Source organism: Lepidochelys kempii, chromosome 1, assembly GCF_965140265.1.
Source record: "Lepidochelys kempii isolate rLepKem1 chromosome 1, rLepKem1.hap2, whole genome shotgun sequence".
Classification (NCBI taxonomy): Eukaryota; Metazoa; Chordata; order Testudines; family Cheloniidae; genus Lepidochelys; species Lepidochelys kempii.
In genome coordinates this window covers 323790395-323813512 of record NC_133256.1, presented here as the reverse complement: position 1 = coordinate 323813512, position 23118 = coordinate 323790395, and the positions used below count along the sequence as shown (strand labels likewise).

At 41.0% G+C, this 23118-nt stretch overlaps 2 protein-coding genes across 13 annotated transcripts in view; one reads left to right on the top strand and one right to left on the bottom strand.

The window, feature by feature from the left end:
* Positions 1-7729, top strand: part of HBP1 (HMG-box transcription factor 1) — a 34161-nt gene extending 26432 nt beyond the window's left edge. For all 10 annotated transcript variants that reach the window (XM_073328465.1, XM_073328468.1, XM_073328463.1 and 7 more), the window contains 2 exons: positions 4931-5072; positions 6622-7729. In XM_073328465.1, the coding sequence (XP_073184566.1) occupies positions 4931-5072; positions 6622-6639 (160 nt within the window). In that variant the 3' untranslated portion in view covers positions 6640-7729. The remainder of the gene's footprint in view (positions 1-4930; positions 5073-6621) is intronic.
* Positions 7730-8484: 755 nt separating this feature from the next.
* The window catches only part of COG5 (component of oligomeric golgi complex 5), a 307456-nt gene continuing 292822 nt past the window's right edge, over positions 8485-23118 (bottom strand). For all 3 annotated transcript variants that reach the window (XM_073328456.1, XM_073328457.1, XM_073328458.1), the window contains one exon: positions 8485-8740. In XM_073328456.1, the coding sequence (XP_073184557.1) occupies positions 8626-8740 (115 nt within the window). In that variant the 3' untranslated portion in view covers positions 8485-8625. The remainder of the gene's footprint in view (positions 8741-23118) is intronic.

Below are 23118 nucleotides of genomic sequence, written 5' to 3'. Positions count from 1 at the left end.
TTATATATAAGTTCTGAAAAGAAATCTTTTGCCTCTATATGAGAATAGAATAATTTCTTATAAATTACAGTACTAAACCTACAAAAACTAAAAGTAACAGAACTACAGAAATGTAAATTGAGAAGAATAATTGGCTGTCAGCTTATGTACAAGATGATGGTGGGAAGGCGTTCACCCAGAGTTAAGAAATTAAACCCTGCAGCACGAATAACCCAACCCTTAAATCCCTCTGCTCCACCGTATCATAGAGTTCTATAATGGGTATGGAGTCACTTCAGTGGTGCATCTTTGCAAATGTGTGTGTCTTCAGATTCACTAAAACTATCACTGAGAAATCAAAGCAGCCAATTAGAAAAACATATAATACAATTTCATTTCAAATACTGATTTTCAAATGGAGCAAGCTGGAGCTGCAGTTGGGTGAATTCCAAGGAAGTTTTAATATTTCCGTTTGTAGATTTAGGCTGAGAAAAATAACTGAAGATTAACAAGTAACTGACATTCTGGAATGAAACAGTTAGGGCCTTAGTAGGAAATGACGTGCATGGGAACACATACATGCTTTTGTCTTAAAAAAATAAAACAAAAAAACATAGTGTTGCATCAGTCACTAGCTTTACGTTTATCGATTCTACAAACTTGTGACCAGCAAAACAGCCTTTTAGGCATACTAGTGCAGTATTCACAAATTTGGATATACAGAGGCAATCATATTTATTCAATTGTATACAACTTACCAAATTGCTAAGAAAATTTTACAGTGGATGGTGTATGTTTAATTACAGCATAATCAAATAATTAATTTGTAAACTCAGGTTCTGACCTTCCATTGCAATAACAGCTATACCATTTTTGTTTTTGTTCGTTTTGCTTACACATATTAAAGAGCATACATGAACTGGCATTCCCACCTGGGTTATGTTTTTGGGGGTGGGGAAGGGGAACACAGTGTATCCAGCCCATCAAAGGTTAGATTCCTCAAGGTTAGGCACTGGGATACTCAGTGTCTCAGCATCTAATTTTTAGGCACTTAGAAAATCAGTGAGATTCACAAAGCTTGAGTTAGGTGCTGAGGCTTTCTATAGAATGAATGGAGGAAGCTAGCTGCCTTAAATAGGATTCACAAAAGCCAGTGCACTAGTTGGCTCCCTGCCCAACATAGCCAATAAAAGAGAAGTGTTTCTGCCTGACTTCAAGCTGGAGGGAAGTGCCTCCCTCTGCTTGGAAGTCTCAGTTGCAAAGCCTTTATTGGAGTTAGGCACCTATGCTCTTTTTGAAGGCTGTCACAGGGGAAGCAGGGAGGAGCTCTCCCATAACTTGTAGACCAGGGGTCAGGGTTATTAAAGAGTCATGGGATCAGAAGGATTAAAAGCTGGGTCTCCCACATCTTGGGTGGTTGCTCTAACCAACAGGCTAGAGAGTCATTCTTACGCATTTGTGTGCGCTCTCTGGCACAATGACACTTTAGTTAGTTAATCTAACAATGGAAAACCTTCAACAGGAGAAATTGAGGGAGGCCAGCATCCAAATATCCCATAGTCCAGGGGTTAGGTCACTCATCTGACAAGTGGCAGATACCTGTTCAAATCCCTTCTCTCCCTCAGATGATGGGGATTTGAAATATGGTTTCCCGGATCAGTACCCTAACCGCTGTGCTAAAAGTTATGAGGGAGCTCCTCTGCCTCCCACTCCACAGTTGCATTAGGCCAAGGACCATGCATCAGCCACTGGTTCATGGATCAACTGGAAGTAGGTGTCTAGCTGCCTAAAGTGAGGCAACAGTGCACATGCTCAGAGGCAGAAACAGCCAACTTTTACTGCAAAAACTTACGTGCCACATATGATTAGTGCATACAAGGTTAGGCTGCAGCTGAGCCGTGGGTTTTGTGAATATGTATGGTGTCTGATCTTCGGAATGTAGGCACCCAAAGGGGCACTTAGACACCTGAGTCCCTTTGTGCCTCTAGCCCCAGGCTAATAAAATAGTGAACTATGAAAACCTATGTATATAGGTCAACATCCATTTCATTCTAAGGCTTGAGCAGAAAGCTCCTGATCCAAACCAGATTTAAGATGATGCTTTGTGTTTCAGACCTCAGTAAGCTTGACAACCGTCCTGGGTTCATTGCCATGTATCCATAAGTGGACTTTATCCTGTATGCAAAAATATTTAAGTAATTTTTGAGTGACATGTAAGTTTTGAAAGTGGAACACGTCTGAAATACAGCCCCACATCTTTAGTATAATTGATGGAAACCGATACCTAGGCTCAGACAACTTTAAATGTGTAGCAGAAGCAAATTTAATGGCTTGTTTAGTGCAGACTTTACAGGGGCTAGATCCCAAATTTTGAGCTGTAATAATTTCTTCCTCCTCTTAATTCATCGTAAGTAACCATACCTGTTTGGTTACATAATCAGATGCCTTACTAGCACTTCAAAAGGACAGCTGATACTTTCTGAGGCACTCTAAAGCCATGAGTGAAAGAACACAGGTTGTGGGGAAGGGCAGTCTAGTGAGGGGTGTAACTGGACAGGTTTTTGCCTGAGTTAGTGCTGTCAGTAGAAGAAATTTAGAAGAGGCCTAAAAGGTCGTGGAACTTAACTAGCCAGACTTTTCATCAATTTCATTGGTACTGGTTGGTGAACAGCCATGCTCCATTTCTTCTTGTACATGAAGCTCTTACTTTTACACCAAATTGCTGAAGCTCAAATCCATATAGTTTCAATACTTGTATGCACAGCTTCGTGTCTTGGAGGTATCAAGTGTCTTGGTCTGCCCCGTACACATTTAGAAAAACTATTTAGGAAGGTTTAACAAGTTTATAACTCCTTGTCCTGTAACTGCCAGAGACAAAACGATAGTCATTATACCAGTAACCTTTGGTTTAGAGAAATGTGGTAAAGTACTAGAATCAGAAATGTAGAGGTGGCAGGCCCCCCTCCACCCCCCAGAGGTCATCTAGGCTATCCCACCTCCCCCCCCCCACAATGCTAAGGGTGGACCAAGTATACTTAGATCAAAGCTGTAAGCAAGTAATGTAATCATCTAATGTTGAATATTAATATTCAGTAGTCCATGCCTGGGTTGTTAAATATGCGTAAGCAGCAATTTCATCCAGTGTAATAAAATGACTAGTGTCAGGCTGCTCACCTATGCACATTTTCATGCCTTCGCAGTGTAAATGGAAGGTCTGAACCCCCTTTCCCACTGGCTAATAGCTAGACCTGTATTTAATGACAAGGTCACTATTTGTAAAACAATTTTCCAGCTTCAGCAGCAGGAGAGGGCAGTATTTGAAACAGGAAATAACTTTTTTTTTTAAACTGTGGTTTAGTTCCTTGAACTCTGTCTGGCTGAGGCGTGTATAATAACTGGTTCAGCGAGCTCAATTTGCCCTAATTAAAGTGAGCGTGTGTAGCATGCTTCCCATACATTGGGGAAAATATAGATCTTCAGTATCTATTGTTGGAAGCCCAGTAGCTTAAGGTGACACCCTTTAACAGATGCTTCACTTAGCTGAGTCACTGTCCTCGCTCCATAGCACTTGATGATGTACCAGTACTAAATGGTAACTGTCTGAGAGGGGAAGCATCCGGTGCAATTGGACCATTTCTTGAGACAGAATGTTTCATAAATGCCTCTTAACTAAACTAGTGCATGTACCTGTAGAACTAGCCATGCTAGCTTAACTCAGAAATATGAACCCTGTCGCTGAAAGACACAAATTGACCTACCTGTGTGGATTTACCAGAGGCAGACTAATGTGTGAGCCTTTGGTCTCAGGAGTCCTCAGAGCATCTCACGGTACAGGCTTAGTGATTAGTAGAGACTAAAGTGAGCTTCCATATTGCTCCCTGCGTGCTGTGTAACCCATAGGATTCTGGCTGTGGTAGAACTTTTCAGAATTAGTTTGTCTCCTTGTTGGTGTGGAGCAGAATGAATTACCTCTGAACAGACATATGTGAAACTACCCAGAAGGGCTTGATGTTACTGTGCTTTACCTGATTCTATTAGGGAGTCTGTAAACTGCATAGATTCCTGTGAGCTTTTTTACTGATACTGTGTGTATCATTGATAATTTGACGGGGAATATCACTTATCCAGTGTTTTCATGAATCACTAATAAAACATACTCTGTAATTTAGAGGATTTATTAAAATGGTGGGGCTGTGAATTGTATTTTATATTAACATCTAATCACCATCATTTTGGAGACAGTTACGCAATATGGCACAATGAAGGGAGATATTGTCCAGTAGGCATAGGGCCTATTAAGTGTAAGGTAGAGAAGTTGTTTTTTTTTTCCTTCACATTAAGCTTTAGGAAATAATCAAGGAGCAAGTCATAACAAATGGTCCCTTACTGCTGTCCTAGAACTTGGTCAAGAGCCCAACTGTCTGAGCTACCCCTCCCCCAACCCAAAGGCTAATAGTGGGGAACTCTGAACACATCTACCCAGAAGGTCAGCCCATTTACCACAGGGAAGCCCATTCTAGAGAGTTTTCATTAAACAAAATCTTTTGTTTGGTTGCAGTCATAGCAAAATCACTGTGCTAAAATGAGGTGAAAGAACAATTTTGTAAATATTGTGTGGTTGTACATGAAGGGTGATAGCCTGCACGGTGACCAATCAGACTCTTAACTTTCCCACTTTGTTACATCACAGTACGTGATGTTCAAACTTACTTTTAAATGTCAAAATATGCCCTTCTTTTTAACAGTAGCTGGGGTCTTCCCTGTGACTATTCAAAGAGGCATAGGACAGTCAGAAACATGCTCACACATTGCAAAGAGGAAATTGTTGTTCTTGTGTGCTTTCACATCTAACACTTTCTTTCTGATGACAGCCTTTTACAAGAGACAAGAAATGTTGTGGGATTTATAAGAAATTCCTGCCTTGACCATTCTGTAAACATTTATTTTGCAGAGCCATAAGTGTGATACTTGGTGACAGGTGGAAGAAAATGAAAAATGAAGAAAGACGGATGTACACGCTAGAAGCCAAGGCTTTGGCTGAAGAACAAAAACGTTTAAATCCTGACTGTTGGAAACGGAAACGAACAAATTCAGTATGTTTTGTCAAACAGTGCTCAACTGCATTATATAGTTTACAAATAAGTTCACACAATCCCATGTTTTTCTTTTTCTGCAGTACATAGTATAGTAGACCTCATGCTCTCCTTTGTTGCACTAGCCCGCACTTTCCTTTTGTTACTCTATAGCCTTTAACCTGCTGTTGCAGAGTTGCTGTCACAGCCTGTTCTGACTGGATGACATAGGGCAATTGGCCTGTTTCAAAGCTGATGACACTGACTATGTATTGGGTGGAAGACATCCACTCTCATGTTACTCCTTTAAAAAAAAACCACATGAATTCCACTGTCTGAAAAGTGAGAAGTTTTTTCCAAAGAGTATGGAGTCTGCAAGGACTTCGACTTTGAGTGTGAATGGGACAGCTTTCTCAGGAGCACATGCAGGTGTTGCTTTAGGGCTTAGCCAGAAATGCTGCAAGAGCATGGTTGCTTCTCCACTTACTACTGTACCTAGAGCCTTCAGTCCCTGGGCTGCACAAAGCACCACCAAATCCCAGATGGCATCACCAGGCTGACTACTTGTATCTTTCTATGCGATTTATCATTCTCGCATCTACAACAGCAGAATTAAAATCAGAAATTGTGTAATAAGGCAACAGAACTTCATGTAATTCTGTTAAAGCTTGCAGTAATCCATTATGGTTTAACTAAAGACCTCTATTTAGTAACTAGAAAAGGAGGACTTGTGGCACCTTAGAGACTAACCAATTTATTTGAGCATAAGCTTTTGTGAGCTACATGCATCCGATGCAGTGAGCTGTAGCTCACGAAAGCTTATGCTCAGATAAATTGGTTAGTCTCTAAGGTGCCACAAGTACTTTTCTTTTTGCGAATACAGACTAACACGGCTGCTACTCTGAAACCTATTTAGTAACTGTATTTTTCTCAATAATGCGGTCTTGGAATCACCATGTGAGATTGCCTGTGCCATTCTCGACTTGGGCTGGTAAGAGAGATCAGTGTACATAGTGCTGGTCATGAGGACCAAATTAAACTCAGCTGCTCCTCCGTATTTGAATTGAAGTAAATGGATTGTGTGCATGGAACTGTGAGCAACTTTTCAGTCAGTCTTGGGTTGGCCTCAGCAAGGGGGAGAACTTGAACACACCCCTACGTATTTAGATTTTCCCTTTTAATGCTTTTTGCGTGTGTAGATACAATGGTGATAGACATAGAAATACCTAGGATGAACTACCCCCATGACAAAGCAGCAGTAGCTAGTGATTTGTGTCAATTGTTACACCTTGCTGGAGGTTCAGAGAGCAAAACAAGCTGGTTCAAGAAACTCTCCAAATAACTATTTGGCTTCACTTCTTAGTCTAGGGACAGAGTTAATTGTTAGCTCATTTTGCAACTACCCAAGTGTCAGCATGTTATTTTTTGCATGCATCTTGATCAGCAAATGCAAGTACTTCTCTACATTCTGTAAATAAATCCTTTTCACATCTCATACTACTTCTGCATCTGTATTTCTCTTTGATTTGTAATTGCTAACGTGGTTTCTCTTTTGTTACTGTTTTTACAGGGCTCACAACAACATTAAATCAGAATTTTACTGTTAACTATATTTACAAAACGGCTGACACTTGATGGAAAGATTTATGAAGATCAAGGTCTTACCATTTGTTGTGAATTTGTGAGACCACAAAATGCTGGCATTATCAAGTCAGAAAATGATTTAACATGAGTGAGGATTTGCTTTTTACAATAGAGCATTCAGTAACCTAAAACTATCAACATTTTAAACCAAATTGCCTTATTTTTCTTCCAAACTTCATATATGTCTATCAGGTAATATAGGCTTGAAAATGGATATCCTGTGGTGCTAAGTAAATTAGGAAAAAGAAGAGGAGGTGTGTATAAATGTGTTTTTTTTTAAATGTACAAAAAGGGGAATTTTAAAATATGTAACAGCTGTTTATACATTGATTTCTATTGCTGATTAATATGTATTGCACAAGCCATATAATTATGATTCTGGGAGCTGGGATTTCCTGAAATGGCAAAAAGCATTAGTACCAACCTGTGAACTCCCAGTCTGCCCCATGCCAACAAGCTACCAGATTGTGGTAAGTGGACAGTGTAGTGTACCGTAGCAAGAGAGTTGCCTAGTGGGGTGCCACATGTAAAATTTATATCCATGGTGTGATGTTTTTGCACCAGCTGACAATATTGTGAGCTATTATTTCCAATGGAAATAATGGCTTGGGTCAGGATGAAATGAATTAATAGCATTGCATTATCTCAAGAAAATATTGCAAATGATAATTGTCACCATTGTACTTCTAACTTTGTGTTTTGTCTCCTCTGCCACATATTCTATGATTATATTTTATTTTGCCATAATATATGTTTATGGTGGGGGCAAACTTTGCACTTACGTAGGTGCAACACTTGCACTTTACTTTTTTCCTCCAACTGTCTAAAATCAGACCAGATACATTAGAATTACAGCTGCTTTTGCTGTAAACTTTTACAATCATGGCTTTTCATGTTACTAAACACGCAGTGTGTTTCTTTTTTAAGAATCACAACTGTAAATTAATTGTTCATGACATGTCTACAGGATGTTGCCCCTAAGATTTTTGCACACTATATTCTTGTATATTATTTCAAATAAATTTGTAAAACTTCTTGGTGGTGGTTTCTTTAATATATAAACTAAAGAAGACTAGTCATTAAGTCAGGTGAGCAGAAATACACATTTTAACGACGGCAAATCTGTATAAAGCCTTGTGTAGTTTCATAAAGAACTATGAATGTGTAGAATATGTGTAGAATATTTTTCAAATAATTCAAATGTGTAGAATATTTTTACTGCACACATCTTGTAAGTATGTTTGATGCTTTGTAATAAGGAAGCCACTTATTGAATTTTAAATATTGAATTCAAGATCAAAAGATAGATGCTCTTTATTACACTTGTAGCAAAAAGATTCAAAGTCAACTTCAAAGCACTAATGATGGTGCAAAGAATCAAATCTACTTTATTTTGTAAATTAAAACGTTTTTTGTGATAAATAGTGCTTTTTACATGGAATGTTAGACATAAACTGATCTAACTCTACTGAAGTTTAGACCCTTTCATTCTAACATTATATAAAAAAGCTACCTTTCTGCATACCACTAATATTTAATCACGCTCTTTTTTGTGACATATTTACAGGAAAGTAGCTAAATGCGTAGGTATTAGAATTCATTTTCTGAAGCATACAGAACATTTGAGACAGTCCTAATTTTTGTTTTTTAACTTTTAAATTCAGAAAGGATATTAGAAAATATTAGGCAAATATTCTCTGAGAATCATTTTGTGTGAAATTATATTATTCCATTACAATCAAACATGTCCTACTGTTTAGACAAAGTTGAGGAATACAGAGTACAAAAAGAAGATGTTAGAACCTTTATTAGACAGGGCTTTTTCTAATAGCACTTTTGAAAATAATTATTTATATTAACCCTATAAGCATTCATCTGTCAGTGCCCAATTAACAATATAGAATTTGAGTAGCATGGGGGTTGGATGGTGTTACTGAAGTGTAGACATTGCTTTCTTCAGCAGCTGAACCATGATGGGATAGACTGGTGCGAACTCCTTTCCTTCTCTAGTTCTTACCGACTGAACATAAGCTTCCAGTGCACCTCTAAGTTAAAAAAAAAAAAAATTAGAGGATCATTTTTCTTGTAAAGAACTTAGATTAATTAGTCTATTAGAAAACAATTATTTGTGCAGTTTGACCAGAGGTGGGCAAACTATGCCCCATAGGACCATCCTGCCCAGCTCTTGAGCTCTCAGCTGGAGAGGCTAGCCCCCAGCCCCTCCTCTGCCATCCCCTCTCCCCCACAGCCTCAGCTCACCATGCTGCCAGCACTCTGGGCGTTGGGGCTCGAGCTGCCAGCCTGCCCCAGTGCTCTAGACGGCGCAGTGGTGTGGCTGGCTCCGGCCAGGCAGCACGGTAAGGGGGCGGGGAGGTTGGATAAGGGGCAGGGCTCCCGGGGGCAGTCAGGGGACAGGGAACGGGCGGGGGGGGGGGGTTTGGATAGGCATGGGAGTCCTGTCAGGGGTCAGCAGTGTGGATAGGGGACGGGGGGTTCCGGGAGGGCGGTCAGAGGACAAGGAGCAGGGGGGTTGGATGGGTCAGAGGTTCTGAGGGGGGCAGTCAGGTGGGAGGGGATGGGGGGAGGGCACAGCCTTCCCTAACTGGCCCTCCATACAGTTTTGGAACCCCAATGGGGCCCTCAGGGCAAAAGGTTTGCCCACCCCTGAGCTAGATAGCAGGATCCAGAGTAGATTTGCAAGCTAGAACGGAGCATAGTAAAAAAGGTACTTGACTGCCTAAACACTGAACAATCTCCTCTGCTCTCTCGCTCAAGCAATGTTTTCCCAAACTGTTGGAAACTAAGCCCCTCCCCTCTCAAAAATCAGGAAATTAGTCACAACCAATCCTCCAGTACTGTGTGATAGTAGACATTTTCATTTATGTATCTTCACAGTCTCATCCTCCCACACCCATTTTATGAAGATCTACTTTGTCTCCTTTCAAAGTTAGTGGCCATTTCTGCCTCCCAGTGATTGCCTCCAGCTATCTGTCAACTCAGGCAGGCACGAAGTGAATGTGTTTTTCACAACCAGAACAGTTAACTTTTTCTTTTTCATGAAAGACTCTAGAAAAAAATCGAGAGGGCTGTAGGTGGCTCCTCTCTGCTCCACCTTTTGGGAAATACTGCTCTTACTGATCAGAATAACACATTTTCACCTGTATGTGTGCATTTCTACTGGATTCTTCTTATACAGCAGTCATGCATGTTGCCAGGGTAAGCGTATAGATTAAGGTCAGAAGAGACCATTATGATTTATGTAGTCTGACCTGACTAACACAAGCCATAGTTATCACCCAATAATGTGGTTGAATTAGAGCATCTCTGATGACAGAATTGGGTCCTGTGTGCTTGAGTTATCAAAGGCGGTTTATTATTATGAAATGGCATCCCCTAGTTTTTAAAATAAAATAGATTTTGATTTTTACTGTTAAACAAGAAAATTAACACTACTTAGTTAAGAATTTACCAGTAATTCAGCTTACTGTCAGACTCCTCCTTTTCTATTCCCCAAGAGAGACAGATGGCACAATACTGCCAACTATCCTCTAGCAATAAAGTTGAGAATTTCCCTCTAAGCTCCAGTCTGATCTTCCCTTTCCGTTAGACTTTACCATAGCAAAAAGGTAGAAAAACTTAGAAAAATAACCAGCAGTCCCCTTCCTCAGAGGGTGGATTAGGGAAGAGGACATGACAAACAGTTACTAGTAAATAATTTTCCCTTGTTACACATTTCTTTTCTCTGATTTAGTAGGAATAAACTCCAGGCCAGTTGGTTACAGCATGAACACTTGACTTGATAGTGCTACTAGCAAAATTCTGTCCAAACGCAGGTGGAGCAGTCAGCAGGTCAAGCTTTATGAATGAGTGCTTGGCTGCCTTATTTCAGAAGCAAATGGCTTTGCCCTCCTTGCCCAAGAAATACAACTGCCTCAGGGGATGAGGAAGGCTGGCCTGTTGGTAAACTCGGCAACAACGTCCTTTATTCATCTCTTGGAGGACAGGCTTAGCAGCTGTATTTTCTTTTTAGCATCCCTCAAAACAAATAATTAGAATAACAAAATTTTTTTAGAATGCACTTAATACCCAAGGAATACAGCTTTCTATTCTGAAACAGCTGGGGCAGGGCAAGAGGCTGAGAGAAAAATAGGCTCACTGATAATGGAATTGCTTGTTCACTTGTAATAAGTCTAGAAGATAGAACTACTATTTGTCAGGGAGGAGGGAGAGAAGCTCTGAGGAGGATGGGGAAACGTAGTTCCTCAAGCCTCATAGCCGAAGTCACTACACTCATAGCATCCTTTAGGGTGATCCATTTTAGAGGGAACTTGTCTAAAGGCTCAAAGGGAGAGGAATCGTATTGAACACGAGGGAAATCCTACTGAGGACTAAAATGGGCTATAATGGTTTCAAAGCCCACTTTTAGTGTCGCTGATCGTGATGTTGAGGGCGTAGAAGGCTTCACATCCTATAAGTACTGACCTGGGATGTCAATTAATCGTAGGAACTCACGCGATTAACTCAAAAAAATTAATCGCAATTTTAAAAATTAATCACACTGTTAAACAATAGAATACCAATTTAAATTTATTATATATATCGATTGCAATTACAACTGTACAGATACAGTGCTCACTTTATTTTTTATTACAAATATTTGCACTGTAAAAATGATAAAGGAAATAGTATCTTTCAATTCACCTCATACAAGTACTGGAGTACCAATCTCTTTATCATGCAAATGCAACTTACAAATGTAGGGTTTTTGTTACATAACTGCACTCAAAACCAAAACAATGTAAAACTTTAGAGCCCTACAAATCCACTCAGTCCTATTTCTCGTTCAGCCAATCACTAAGACAAAGAAGTTTGTTTACATTTCCAGGAGATAACGCTGCCTGCTTCTTACTTAAAATGTCACCTGAAAGTGAGAACAGGCGTTTGCATGGCACTGGTGTTGCAAGTTATTTACGTGCCAGATGCGCTAAAGATTCATATGCCGCTTCATGCGTCGTTGGCCATCATTGGCCAACTTTAATTAAATTTGTGACTGAACTCTAGGGGGAGAATTGTATGTCTCCTGCTCTGTTTTACCCGCATTCTGCCATATATTTCATGTAATAGCAGTCTCAGATGATGATCCAGCACATGTTCATTTTAAGAACACTTTCACTGCAAATTTGATAAAATGCAAAGACAATACCAATGTGAAATTTCTAAAGATAGCCACAGCACTCGACCCAAGATTCAAGAATCTGAAGTGCCTTCCAAAATCTGAGAGGAATGAGGTGTGGAGCATGCTTTCTGATGTCTTAAAAGAGCAACGCTCTGATGCGGAAACTATAGAACCCAAACCACCAAAAAAGAAAATCATCTTGCTGGTGGCATCTGACTCAGATGAAGAAAATGAACATGTATCGGTCCTCATTGATTTGGATCGTTATCGAGCAGGACCCGTCCTCAGCATGGACGCATGGAATGGTGGTTGAAGCATCAAGGGCATATGACTTGTTAGTACATCTGGCATGTAAATATCTTGCGACGCCGGCTACAACAGTGTCATGCAAACGCCTGTTCTCACTTTCAGGTGACATTATAACAAGAAGTGGGCAGCATTATCTCCAGCAAATTGCAACCAAACTTATTTGTCTGAGCAACTGGCTGAATAAGAAGTAGGACTGAGTGGACTTGTAGGCTCTAAAGTTTTACATTGTTTTATTTTTGAATGTAGGTGGCTTTTTTTGTACATAATTCTATATTTGTAAGTTCAACTTTCATGATAAAGAGATTGCACTACAGTAGTTGAATTAGGTGAATTGAAAAATACTATTTCTTTTGTTTTTCACAGTGCAAATATTTGTAATCAAAATATAAAGTGAGCACTACCCTTTGTATTTTACATTGTAATTGAAATCAATATATTTGAAAACGTAGAAAACATTAAAAACATTTAAATAAATGGTATTCTATTGTTTAACTGCAAGATTAATCATGCAATAAATCACTATTAATTTTTTAATTTGATTAATTGCGATTAATTTTTTTAATCGCTTGACGGCCCTAGTACTGACATTTCTGAAAGTAGAGGGCTCTTTAACTGAGCAAAGGCATAATGTGATCCATTAGTTGGAAGCTGAAGTGACACATTCAGGGTAGAAATAAAACGATGAAGGCAATTAACCATTGGAACAAATTATCCAGGGATGTGGTAGATTCTCCATCCTTTGACGTATTTCAATCAAAAGAGGATGTATTTCTAAAAGAGATGCTCTAAATTAATCAGAAGTCAAGGACTGGATGCAGGAATTGCTTGGTGAAATTCTACAACCTGGTTATGCAGAAGGTCAGACTAGATAATCATATTAAAGCCCTTCTAGCTTTAAATTCTATTGGTACAGAGAAAGTAAATAAGGAAGTGTTATTTACTCCTCCTCATAACACAAGAGCTAGGGGTCACCAAATGAAATTAATAGGCAGCAGGTTTAAAACAAACAAAAGGAAGTATTCCTTCACACAACGCACAGTCAATTTGTAGAACTGTTTGCCGGAGGATGTTGTGAAGGCCAAAAGTATAACTGGGTTCAAAAAAGAACTAGATAAGTTCACGGAGGATAGGTCCATTAATGACTAGTAGCCAGCGTGGGCCGGAATTGTGTCCCTAGCCTCTGTTTGCCAGAAGCTGAGAATGGGCGACAGGGGATGGATCACTTTATGATTACCTGTTCTGTTCATTCCCCCTGGGCACCTGGCATTGGCCACTGTCGGAAGACAGGATATGGGGCTAGATGGACCTTTGGTGTGACCCAGTCTGGCCGTTCTTATGTAATCTAACCAGGCAGATATCAAACTCTGCAGAGATGCTCTCCACTAAGAGTTGAACATGTGAGTTGAGTCAGAACTTTGCATGTACATGGAATGTGAAAATCAATGTATATATAAAAGCATTGTTATGTGAATCATTATATGAGTTATATGTATAACACATAGCAACTTGCAATACCAGGGTGCCTGAATTGGCATGAGCAGTGAGCATATAAGCAACTACAGTAATACAGTGTAACACTGAAATTGTCTTGTGTGGTATGATGTGATGGAAAATACACTAATGCATTCACTGCTATTTACACAGTATGAACTTGAGGCAAGGTTGAAAGTGAAACACCAGTTCCTGAGAAAGGAGTTTGGAAATTTCAGGAAGACCAAGATAGAATCACCACTATGTTCATAAGAGCCAAAAACATCACCGTTGTCCTGTCCTGACTGATTTTCCTTGGAAGAAATGTTCGTAACTGGGAGCTGAAAAATTATGGAGTTTAACCCTCTTAGCATAACAAGACAACAGCGGGGTAGAAACTGAAGGAGCTGTTTTCATAATTAACAGATACCAAAAAGGTTTTATCCCTGGTGTTCTGAGGTGGGATCTCTTCTGCTAAAGCTCTTCCATTTTGTATAACTAATAGGGCTTGAACCTGAATCGCCCACATCCCAGGTGGGGGCGCTAACCACTTGCCTACAGTGTCATTTTTTTTCCTCTGGCCCAATGTTCTTTAATGAGGCATTAGGTATTGCAACACTTAAGTCCCTTTTGTGGCTCTAGCCCTGAGTACCTTTGCCTCTCCATCTGCTAAATAGGGACAAACTATTTCCATATTTGTAGTTGTAACAAGAGGCTAAATTCATCAATGTTTGAACAGTGCTTTGGAAACTTGTAAGGTGCTATAGATGTTGTACATGAATTTTCTCTGAGCTAGCAGAAAGGATGGATCACAAAAGCAGCTGTGTCATATTCACCACCTCCCTAGGAAAGGTTGGATTCTGTTCTGTTGGACTCTGGCCTGAATGGAAAGGAAGGCTAAATCCAACTATGGCTTGTGTAACAAATGCAGTGAGAATAGCAACTCTACCGGAGTCACAAAAACTAATTCAAAGAAATATTCCTTACATAATAATTGCATCAGTGACAGCTGATATAGAAGAAGGGAACTACTGTTTTCAAACCTCACATTCATAAACTGAGAATACAGGGGAGATTTAAGGGATAACAAAGACATCTGGAAAGTGCGAGATGCGATACAGTATCCTGGGGAATGAAGGCCACATTTCTTGAGCTCAGGTGCTCTCCCAAAATTACACACCTCACATGCTCCCTGAAGGAGATCAACAACTCAGAGGCTGAAGCCAACATTTTCAAATATAAAGGCCCTTAAAGTTGATGGGAGCTGCTGGATGCTTGGCATTTTTATAGATTAGGTCACTTATGTGGGTGTCTAAACGTGTTCAGAAGCCCCACTTCAGCACTCGTTGAAAATCTTTGCCTAAGGAATTCAGAAAGTCTAAATAGGAAAGCTCAGATGTGAGCTTCCTGCCAGGGAAGTTCTCCCCATCCCTACGATGCAATAGCCACCTCCACAGTCAGATGCTCCCCCAACAAGTTGGAAGCTGGGTCTTGGTGCACAGCGGGAGAAGGGTGCTTAGACAGTGGATTAATCCGAGCATCAGAGAAGGCAGGAATATGCAGTTTCACAGGAGGTATGCCCATGCAGGAAGGAGCAGGGATGAGAGCCCGTTATCTCTCAGAGGCAGGCAGTAGACAACAGGCAGAGAGATGAGAAGAGGTTTTGAATTATCTCCATGGTGCTGCAGTAGTGGAGACCCACCGGCCCAGGCTAAGAGAGGAGCACTGTGGCAGGCAAGCCAGAGGAAGTATAGCAAGCCCATGCTGAGAGAGTGAGAGTGCTGCAGAGAAAGGCACAAAACCAAACCTGAGGGAAATCAGCACCCAGGAGCAGGGTATTAACTCATATAGGGTATGTCTACAGAGCAGCTGGGAGGAGTGATTCCCAGTGTAGATATACATACAATCAACTAGCTTTGCTTGAGCTAGCACCTAAAAATAGTCATGTGGCCATTGTCGCATGTGCTGGCCCCTGGGTAGATACTCGAGTAACCAGCCTGAGCCACCGCCCATGCCACAGCCCCAGCACAGCTATTTTCAGGTGCCAGATCTGCTTGAGCTAGCTTGAGACGTGTATGTCTACCCCCACTGGGAATCACACCTCCCAGCTGCTGTGCAAATACCGCCTTAGGTCGCCTGAGAGAGACACAGAAGCTAAACAATGAACCTAAACTCCCACAACGAAGGTCAAAAATTGGGCATGGGGTGAGCCATACTGACAGCAATAAGCAGAAAATTCACCACTATTGAGAGAAGGAGACTGATCTGAAGCCTAGGGTCCTGCACTTTCAGCTTGCTGGAGGGAAGGAAGAGAATCTGAGCACAGCACTATAGCCCCTGAGAGGCTTGAGATTCAAGCCCTGCCAAGTGGATTGCTGGGCTGCAGAGAGAGTCCAGCACTTCATTTTATTTACGCATCAAAGACCAGAGCAGGCTATTGTACTCAGTTGCTGAGCCTTTTACAGAAGGAGCTAGGTTTCCAAGAGGGGGACTTGCTAGCGAGCTAGGTTTGTGTTTGGTCAAAGTACCTCACAGGTCAGCTCTTTCTGCATTTTCGAACTCCTTGCAGGCCAGAGGTCTACCAACAGTACCAGCGTCTTTCCTGTTGAAGCCATGAAATACACACAGGCTGCTGAAAATCACATACGTGACCTGAGTATTCTCTTCACAATGTGGAAATCACCTAGAGTGGTATACATAATGATATACCAAGCACCACCACCGAAACCATCTACTTTGGATGGTCATTGGAAGGGCTTTCTGAAGAGGACTTTGATACATTAGAAAAAAAAAGGAAGAAGCACATAAGCAGGGAGATGTCCATGGAAGTAAATGGTGGAAACGCTTTTTCTGGGCCATGGTACAACATGACTGAGATCTACATCAACACCCTGGTCGATAAACTAGAGGACAGCCGACAGCACAACATTCTTTGTCTTGCCTGCAAAGCTATCATGCACCTGGCTGGCAGCCATAAGCAGCCTTCTAATATTCCCATCACGAAACGAGACATATCTCCCTGCCCCTCCTCAAATGAAGTCCTGGACCAATGGAAAACATATTGTGAAAGCTTGCTGAACCACACACCTGCTGAACGCTGTGCGGAGCTATGTGACCTGGCAAGCTACATAAGTGCAGACCCAGGGACTGATCTTCCATCACTCAAGGAAGCACGAAAGGCCATCCAAAAGTTATGGGATGGACATGCCACTGGACCTGACGGTATTCCACACAAGCTGCTCAAAGGTGCCTTGGAACCAGTCAGCACTGGCCTGTTTCAACTGTTCTTAAAAGTGTGGGCTTCAGGCAGACTACCTTCAGCATGGAGAGATGGTATCACAGTGCCCCTGTACAAGTGTGGCAACTCCAGGCTGATATCATTGGTTACCAGTCTCTTAAAGGTCTTTGCTCACATTCCTCTTGGTAGCATGCAGTTGCTCCTTAACAGTCATCACCATCCACAGCAATCAAGTGTCACTGCTGGGTAGTCGAAAATGGACGCTTCACTTACCCTCTGGCTTCTGGCTGAACTGCACTGAGAATTTAATTGCCCACTTCACATGTCATATACTGACATCAGAGAAATTCTGATTTGGTTAACAGGTCAGTACTTTGGCTTGCACTGAAAGGAGTTGGTGTCCCAGATGTTCTGCTAAATCTGCTACACAATCTTCACACCCATAACAGCACAAGGGTGCGCACTCATTTACAACCTTCACTGCATTTCTACACAACCTCTGGTGTGTGGCAGGGATGCATTCTCATCCCTGCACCACTCTATCGAGCTATTGACTGAATGTTAGAACTTGCCACTCCACACACTGGAATAAAGATTGGTCAAGAAGTGGCCACCAACAAAACTATGGTGCCTTGCTTGTGGAGAAGCCATGGAACTTCAATTTTGTCCTTCAAGGTCTCCAAGATTCTGCTTGTACTGTGGGCTTGAATGTCTCATGGCAGAAGACGAAGATCCAGAACATCAGGGCTGGCCCACTAGCACCCTCAACGCAGGGTGGGTCAAGCCCCATGGACAGTGTTGACGTGTTCATCTGCTTACGCTGCAGAGTGCGAACAGTTGCAGCAAACCAGATGTCCTCCGACGAATAGGTCTTGCTGCCTCCTGCATGAAGTCTGTGCCTCACTTATGGACACAAAAAAGTTTCTGTGCTGGTACAACATTCAGGATCTACCGAAACTGCATACTACCAGTACTGCTATACCTGTCAGAAACCCGGACTCTCTTACAGGCACCTTGGAGAGGCTAGCGGGATTCAATATGCACCATCAGCATCAATTCCTGAACATACAGTGGTTCGACTTCATGAGCAATGTCATCATCTCTGAGAGACCTGGCACTCCTCCAGTCGCTCACTACATTCAAAAGCAGCATGGCATGCTCTTTGGCCAGGATGTACTAAAACACCCCAACACACCATCCTCTGAAATTCTCCATCAGTGTATGACCCAGCCTGGCACTGTCTCTGGGGCTGCCACAGAGATTTGTGGATTAGTAGGATAAATCCCAGTTCTGGGAATTTAGCATCATATAAGGCATTGTAGAGGTTATCAATGGAAGTTAATGTGGCTGGTGCCATGGTCCTCAGTAGATTACACCTTTTTGAGGGAGGAGATAGAGGAGAAGAAAGCACCACACAGTAAAAGGACAGCCTGAGTGGAACATAGAGGGAGAGCAAATGAGGCACTGAACTGAGTAACCATGGAGCCTGGGGTAGTCAGTCTCCACAGCTACCTGGGGTAGCTCCTCTACAGAACACAGATAAGAAGGAAATGGTGGCTGGACTACCAGGCAGTGCCTTCATCCCACTGCAGGGCTGGCACAAGATGCCCCTACTGGAACCAATGGACTAAGTTTGGGAAAGTTCCTTTCCCGGTCATGCACAGGAGCACAGCAACCAAGACTGAGGCTATGTTAAAAGGGTGTTAAGAGTGTATCTGAGACTCATATAACTTGGTTGCAGTAAGAGCTGTCAAACGACCAGAGAACTGCCGGTGAGCAAGCACAGCAGAACTCCCTGAGGTGCTCATACGCTTTTACACAACATGCTGCGTGTTCCATTTTTGTAACCATATACTAATGAGTCACTACATACCAACACCTTCTGAACAGCCACTTAGACTCTCCTCCCAGAATGTCTATGCTCTCATGTGCTACTACAGGAAGAGCGAGCCCTCTTCCCAATCAGAAAGCAGGCTGCAGGCATGTTAGCCGGTGATCAAATTATTCCACTTCTTGATCCAAACTAACGATGACTGCTGGGACTTGGTCAACTTCCTGAACATTCTACGCAGCCTCAGCCCTCATTCCCACTCTCTCCACTGGTGCGCCACAGAATGACCAGCCACCCACCGCCTACAACAAGTGCACAAGGAGGATCACACAGGGCTGCTGCTTCCACATGTGGCTGGCACTGGGTTTGAGAACAATGAAGAGGCAGCGAGAAAGCTGCTGCTGGCTGCATCTCTGAACAGCACTTCCAGTGTGACCTGTTGACCCCCTCTACACACATAAGTTTCAATAGTTGCAGCGCTGATTGGGAAGAGTCCAGCGTTGTCCCCATTCAGATTTTAAATGCCATGAGGAGAAGTGGGAGAGGCAAGGAGGAGGGAAATAGGAGGGAGGAGGAGGAGGGAGTTGTTAAAATAACTATGTGTTTGTTAAAAATGACCTTTGGTGGAGTGAGAGAAGCCCAAATCAATCTGTTAGTCTTTAAGGTGCCACCAGACTCCTCGTCGTTTTTGTGGATACAGACTAACACGGCTACTCCCTGATGCTTAAGGAGCTGTGTGTTTGGGGCAGTGGATGCACATGCGACATGAGAAGCATGGGTGTTCAAAGGCTCAGAGGTGATGAGGGAAAAACACACTTCAGAAGAATGAAACACAAAATATTCATGTAAAATAGAGGATGCTTCCTGTTAACGCAGTAATAACTGAATAGTGGGTGAAATTTTATTTTATTTTATTTTGTTCATGTTCTTATACTGAACCCATCACTGTGGCATCTGAACCCATTAGCATTAGGTCTCTGAGTTTGCTTAGCCCAAGATACTGGAGTTCCTTTGTGCAGAGGACAACTCAAGTTATCATCTCCTACAATCCTCATAACAGATAGAGTGTTGGCAGGGAGAGAAAAATGGAGGTGATGTTTGGAGCCTGGACAAAAACACCAACATTTCTCCTAGCCCCAGAGGTTACCTGAAGATGCACACAGTTAAAAAAACAGGATGGTTTATCCTGTGGGCCACAGCAATTTTTAACTTAGGAACTAAACTTGGGGTGGCAGCTTTGTTCCTCCTTCTTGAAGGAAATTATGTAATTATAACTGTAGCCTCTGGGCACCATGACATACAGCGATGGGTCCTCCGGTAATATGGATAATGATGGTAAGGTGTATGGCGCACAGTGAATTCAGTCATGGAAGAACGCTGTCAGATTTCACCCTTAGCTTGCTGAGAGCACAAAATTGTGTAACTTCTTACAAAATGTATAACTTATGCTACCAAAAGAGAGGTTCCCTCCTGTCTAAATCTCTAGTTTTATTTATAGTATTATGAGACAGGTCATGTCATCACATTATATAACTTACACCAGTCCTAACTTACAAAAACTAATTAAGACTATGTGGCACAAAAAAGTTAAATAGTGATGCATCATTTTACCATGACAATTCTGTACCAGGAATAGTAGATTAATTTATTCCTACAGCATATGTTGTAAAGATACTTGTAAATAAGGAGCAATCAAAGAATTAGATGCTTTATGGGCTAAATGAATATCATGTAGCAGGCAGCACTAAAACAGAAACAGGATCATATTCATATAGAAATATGTCACTTACGTGTATCTTCCAAATGTTTAAGAAATGGGAAGAAACCCTGTTTATATAATCTACACAACCTGGTCTCTAAGGGATTAGACCCAATATTGCCCTATACTCAGCATCTTCAAATCTAATAAAGGACAAAAAAATCTGTTCATTAATTCTTTTTCCATTTCAAAAAATCAGATGTGATACACATTACAGATCTCATTTGTAAGAGAAGGCTACAGAAAGACGGTTGGAGGGATGCTCTGCATATATTAATGTTTCATGAAAAATGCCATCAGATGTAAGGAAAAAAAATCTAGGTTTAAGATGCCCTCCCACATAAAGAAGAAGAAAAGAGGATTTTAAAGCACTTATTAAATTACTTCACTTGCTTGCTCAAAAACATCAGCTTTCTTGGAATTCAGGACAAGTGGATTATATAAGTCTAGATCGTTTTTTATAAAACATTCTTTCAAAACATGAAGATTTATATCTAAATTAAAATAATTAATAAAACTATGATCTGGATACTGTCCCTTAAAGGAAACTCAGTATATATCAACAAAATGGACTGTTAATTAATTTGTTAATGTTTATATACTTTGAATACTAAGGTCTCAATCCTGTCATCTGATTCACTCAGACAGACCCTTACTCAGACTGTAAGATCCCTGGTGCAGAGACTATCTGTTTGTTCTGTGTTTGTCCAGTGCCAAGCACAACGGACTCATGGTCAATGACTGGGGTTCCTAAATACTCTAGTAATACAAATAATGCTAATAATAATGTACGTGGCCCCATAAAGGCACACGGATCAGCATGAAAGATCAGATTACAGGATCAGGGCCATGAATTGCTTTACAAGTAAGTATTATTGTTATTATTTTGTTAAGAGAGAATGCTATGTAAACTATAAGGCAAAGAGGAGATATCTATGGAAAATAGACTATTATGCCATAAAAATACACCAGTATGGCTCCAACTATTTAATCAAAATATTACAAAAGCTATTATATGTAAACACAAAATAGTAGGAAGAGGACTCTATTTTATTAAAGATTGCAAAATGATTAGCTCAAATAATTGGGCTATAGTTCTGCCAACCAAAAAATAAATTATATCAAAGTATTTTTATGAACAAGCTTGTGTTGGTTGGGTGCTTTGCTTTTGTTTTTTATACTGTACACTTATCGGCAAATCAGGGCCAGTCAGTCAGCAATCTGATTGGCTGGTGCTAGGTTTGTCTGACTTAGTTGGAAATTTAAAGAATTCGTGCATGAATAGGAAAACCAGTGCCTGCAACACAATACAACCTTGTGGACTGGTCATACTTTTGCACTTACTACCAGGGTGGACCAAATTAAGCTTGTAACTCAGTTTCGTGAATAATCTAATACTAAGGTTCACAAACTGATCTTTGCCAGTGCTAACGGGAAGGAGGTCATCCTTGAGACAATTTCTCTATTAAGATATAGTGCACACTATGAAAATGTTTCAGAATGCTTGGTTTAATGTACTGGGCCAGATTTTGATCTCTATTACACCAGTGTAATTATACTTTGTGTGATTGCATTGGCTTCAGTGGAGTTAATAGGTTTACACAGTATAAGTGGAATCAGAATTTGACCCATGACTGCAGCAGTTCAGAGTCTACAACAGGCTTAATTTAACTTCCATTAAAGTCAATGGAAGATCTACAGGAACTGGATCTGACTTGATACTTTATTAAGTAATAGGAAACCTTGCTGAGAAGGAAGGGGTGTAATTTTTAAACTGTAATAAAAGAATGTGGATCAACTAGTTTACAAAATACAAATTTTATTCCAATAACTCAGTCCCCAGGAATTACTCCAGGCCATAGGAAGACAAACAAGAAGGAATATACAAAAATAGTTCATTAATAGCTACCAGTTGGCCATACTCCCATTGTGCAGCGTTTAAAGTGTTTAGTCACTCCATAGTGAACAGAAGGAACTAAGGATTTGATAACAAGCTGTGAGGAACCTGATAACCCTACTACAGTAATATTTAAAAAGCAGATCTCTAGACCAGCTGCAGTCATTACAAATTGAAATGGCAGCAAATGTACCATTTGTAAAGATGCACCAGAATTAATTTCCCACAAGTAATATTATACAATAAATTCTACATTACAAAGCAAAAGAGCTACAAATTCTTCTAAAAACAATTACTCACAGATAATCTGCAACACTAATACATGCCTTTGGGATTACAAAATTCAACTGTTTTAATTCTTCTTAGGCCTAGTCTACAATATGAAATTTAACCATGGCTTAACATGGTTTCAACAATCCTGTTAGCTGAACCAGTCCTGAAGGTGGCTTAGCCGTAAATGCAGACAAGGAAAAACTACTATCAGCACAAAGTCAGCTAGCACAATTACTGAAATACTGTTCAGATAAGGTTAAATGTCATCACATAGTTCAGATCTTAGTAGGGCTTCTACCATACTTATAGCTGGAACAAAATGCAATAGCAAGCTTGGCCACAGGCTTCCGTAGCCATGGTCAACTGCCTTGTGTTCTTTCTGTTGGTTGCAAAGAAAGGGGCAGACTAGTTTTAAGCAGGTTCTGTTGACTTTAAAAGCCCTTAATGGAGAGAAACCTCCTCCAAAAGCT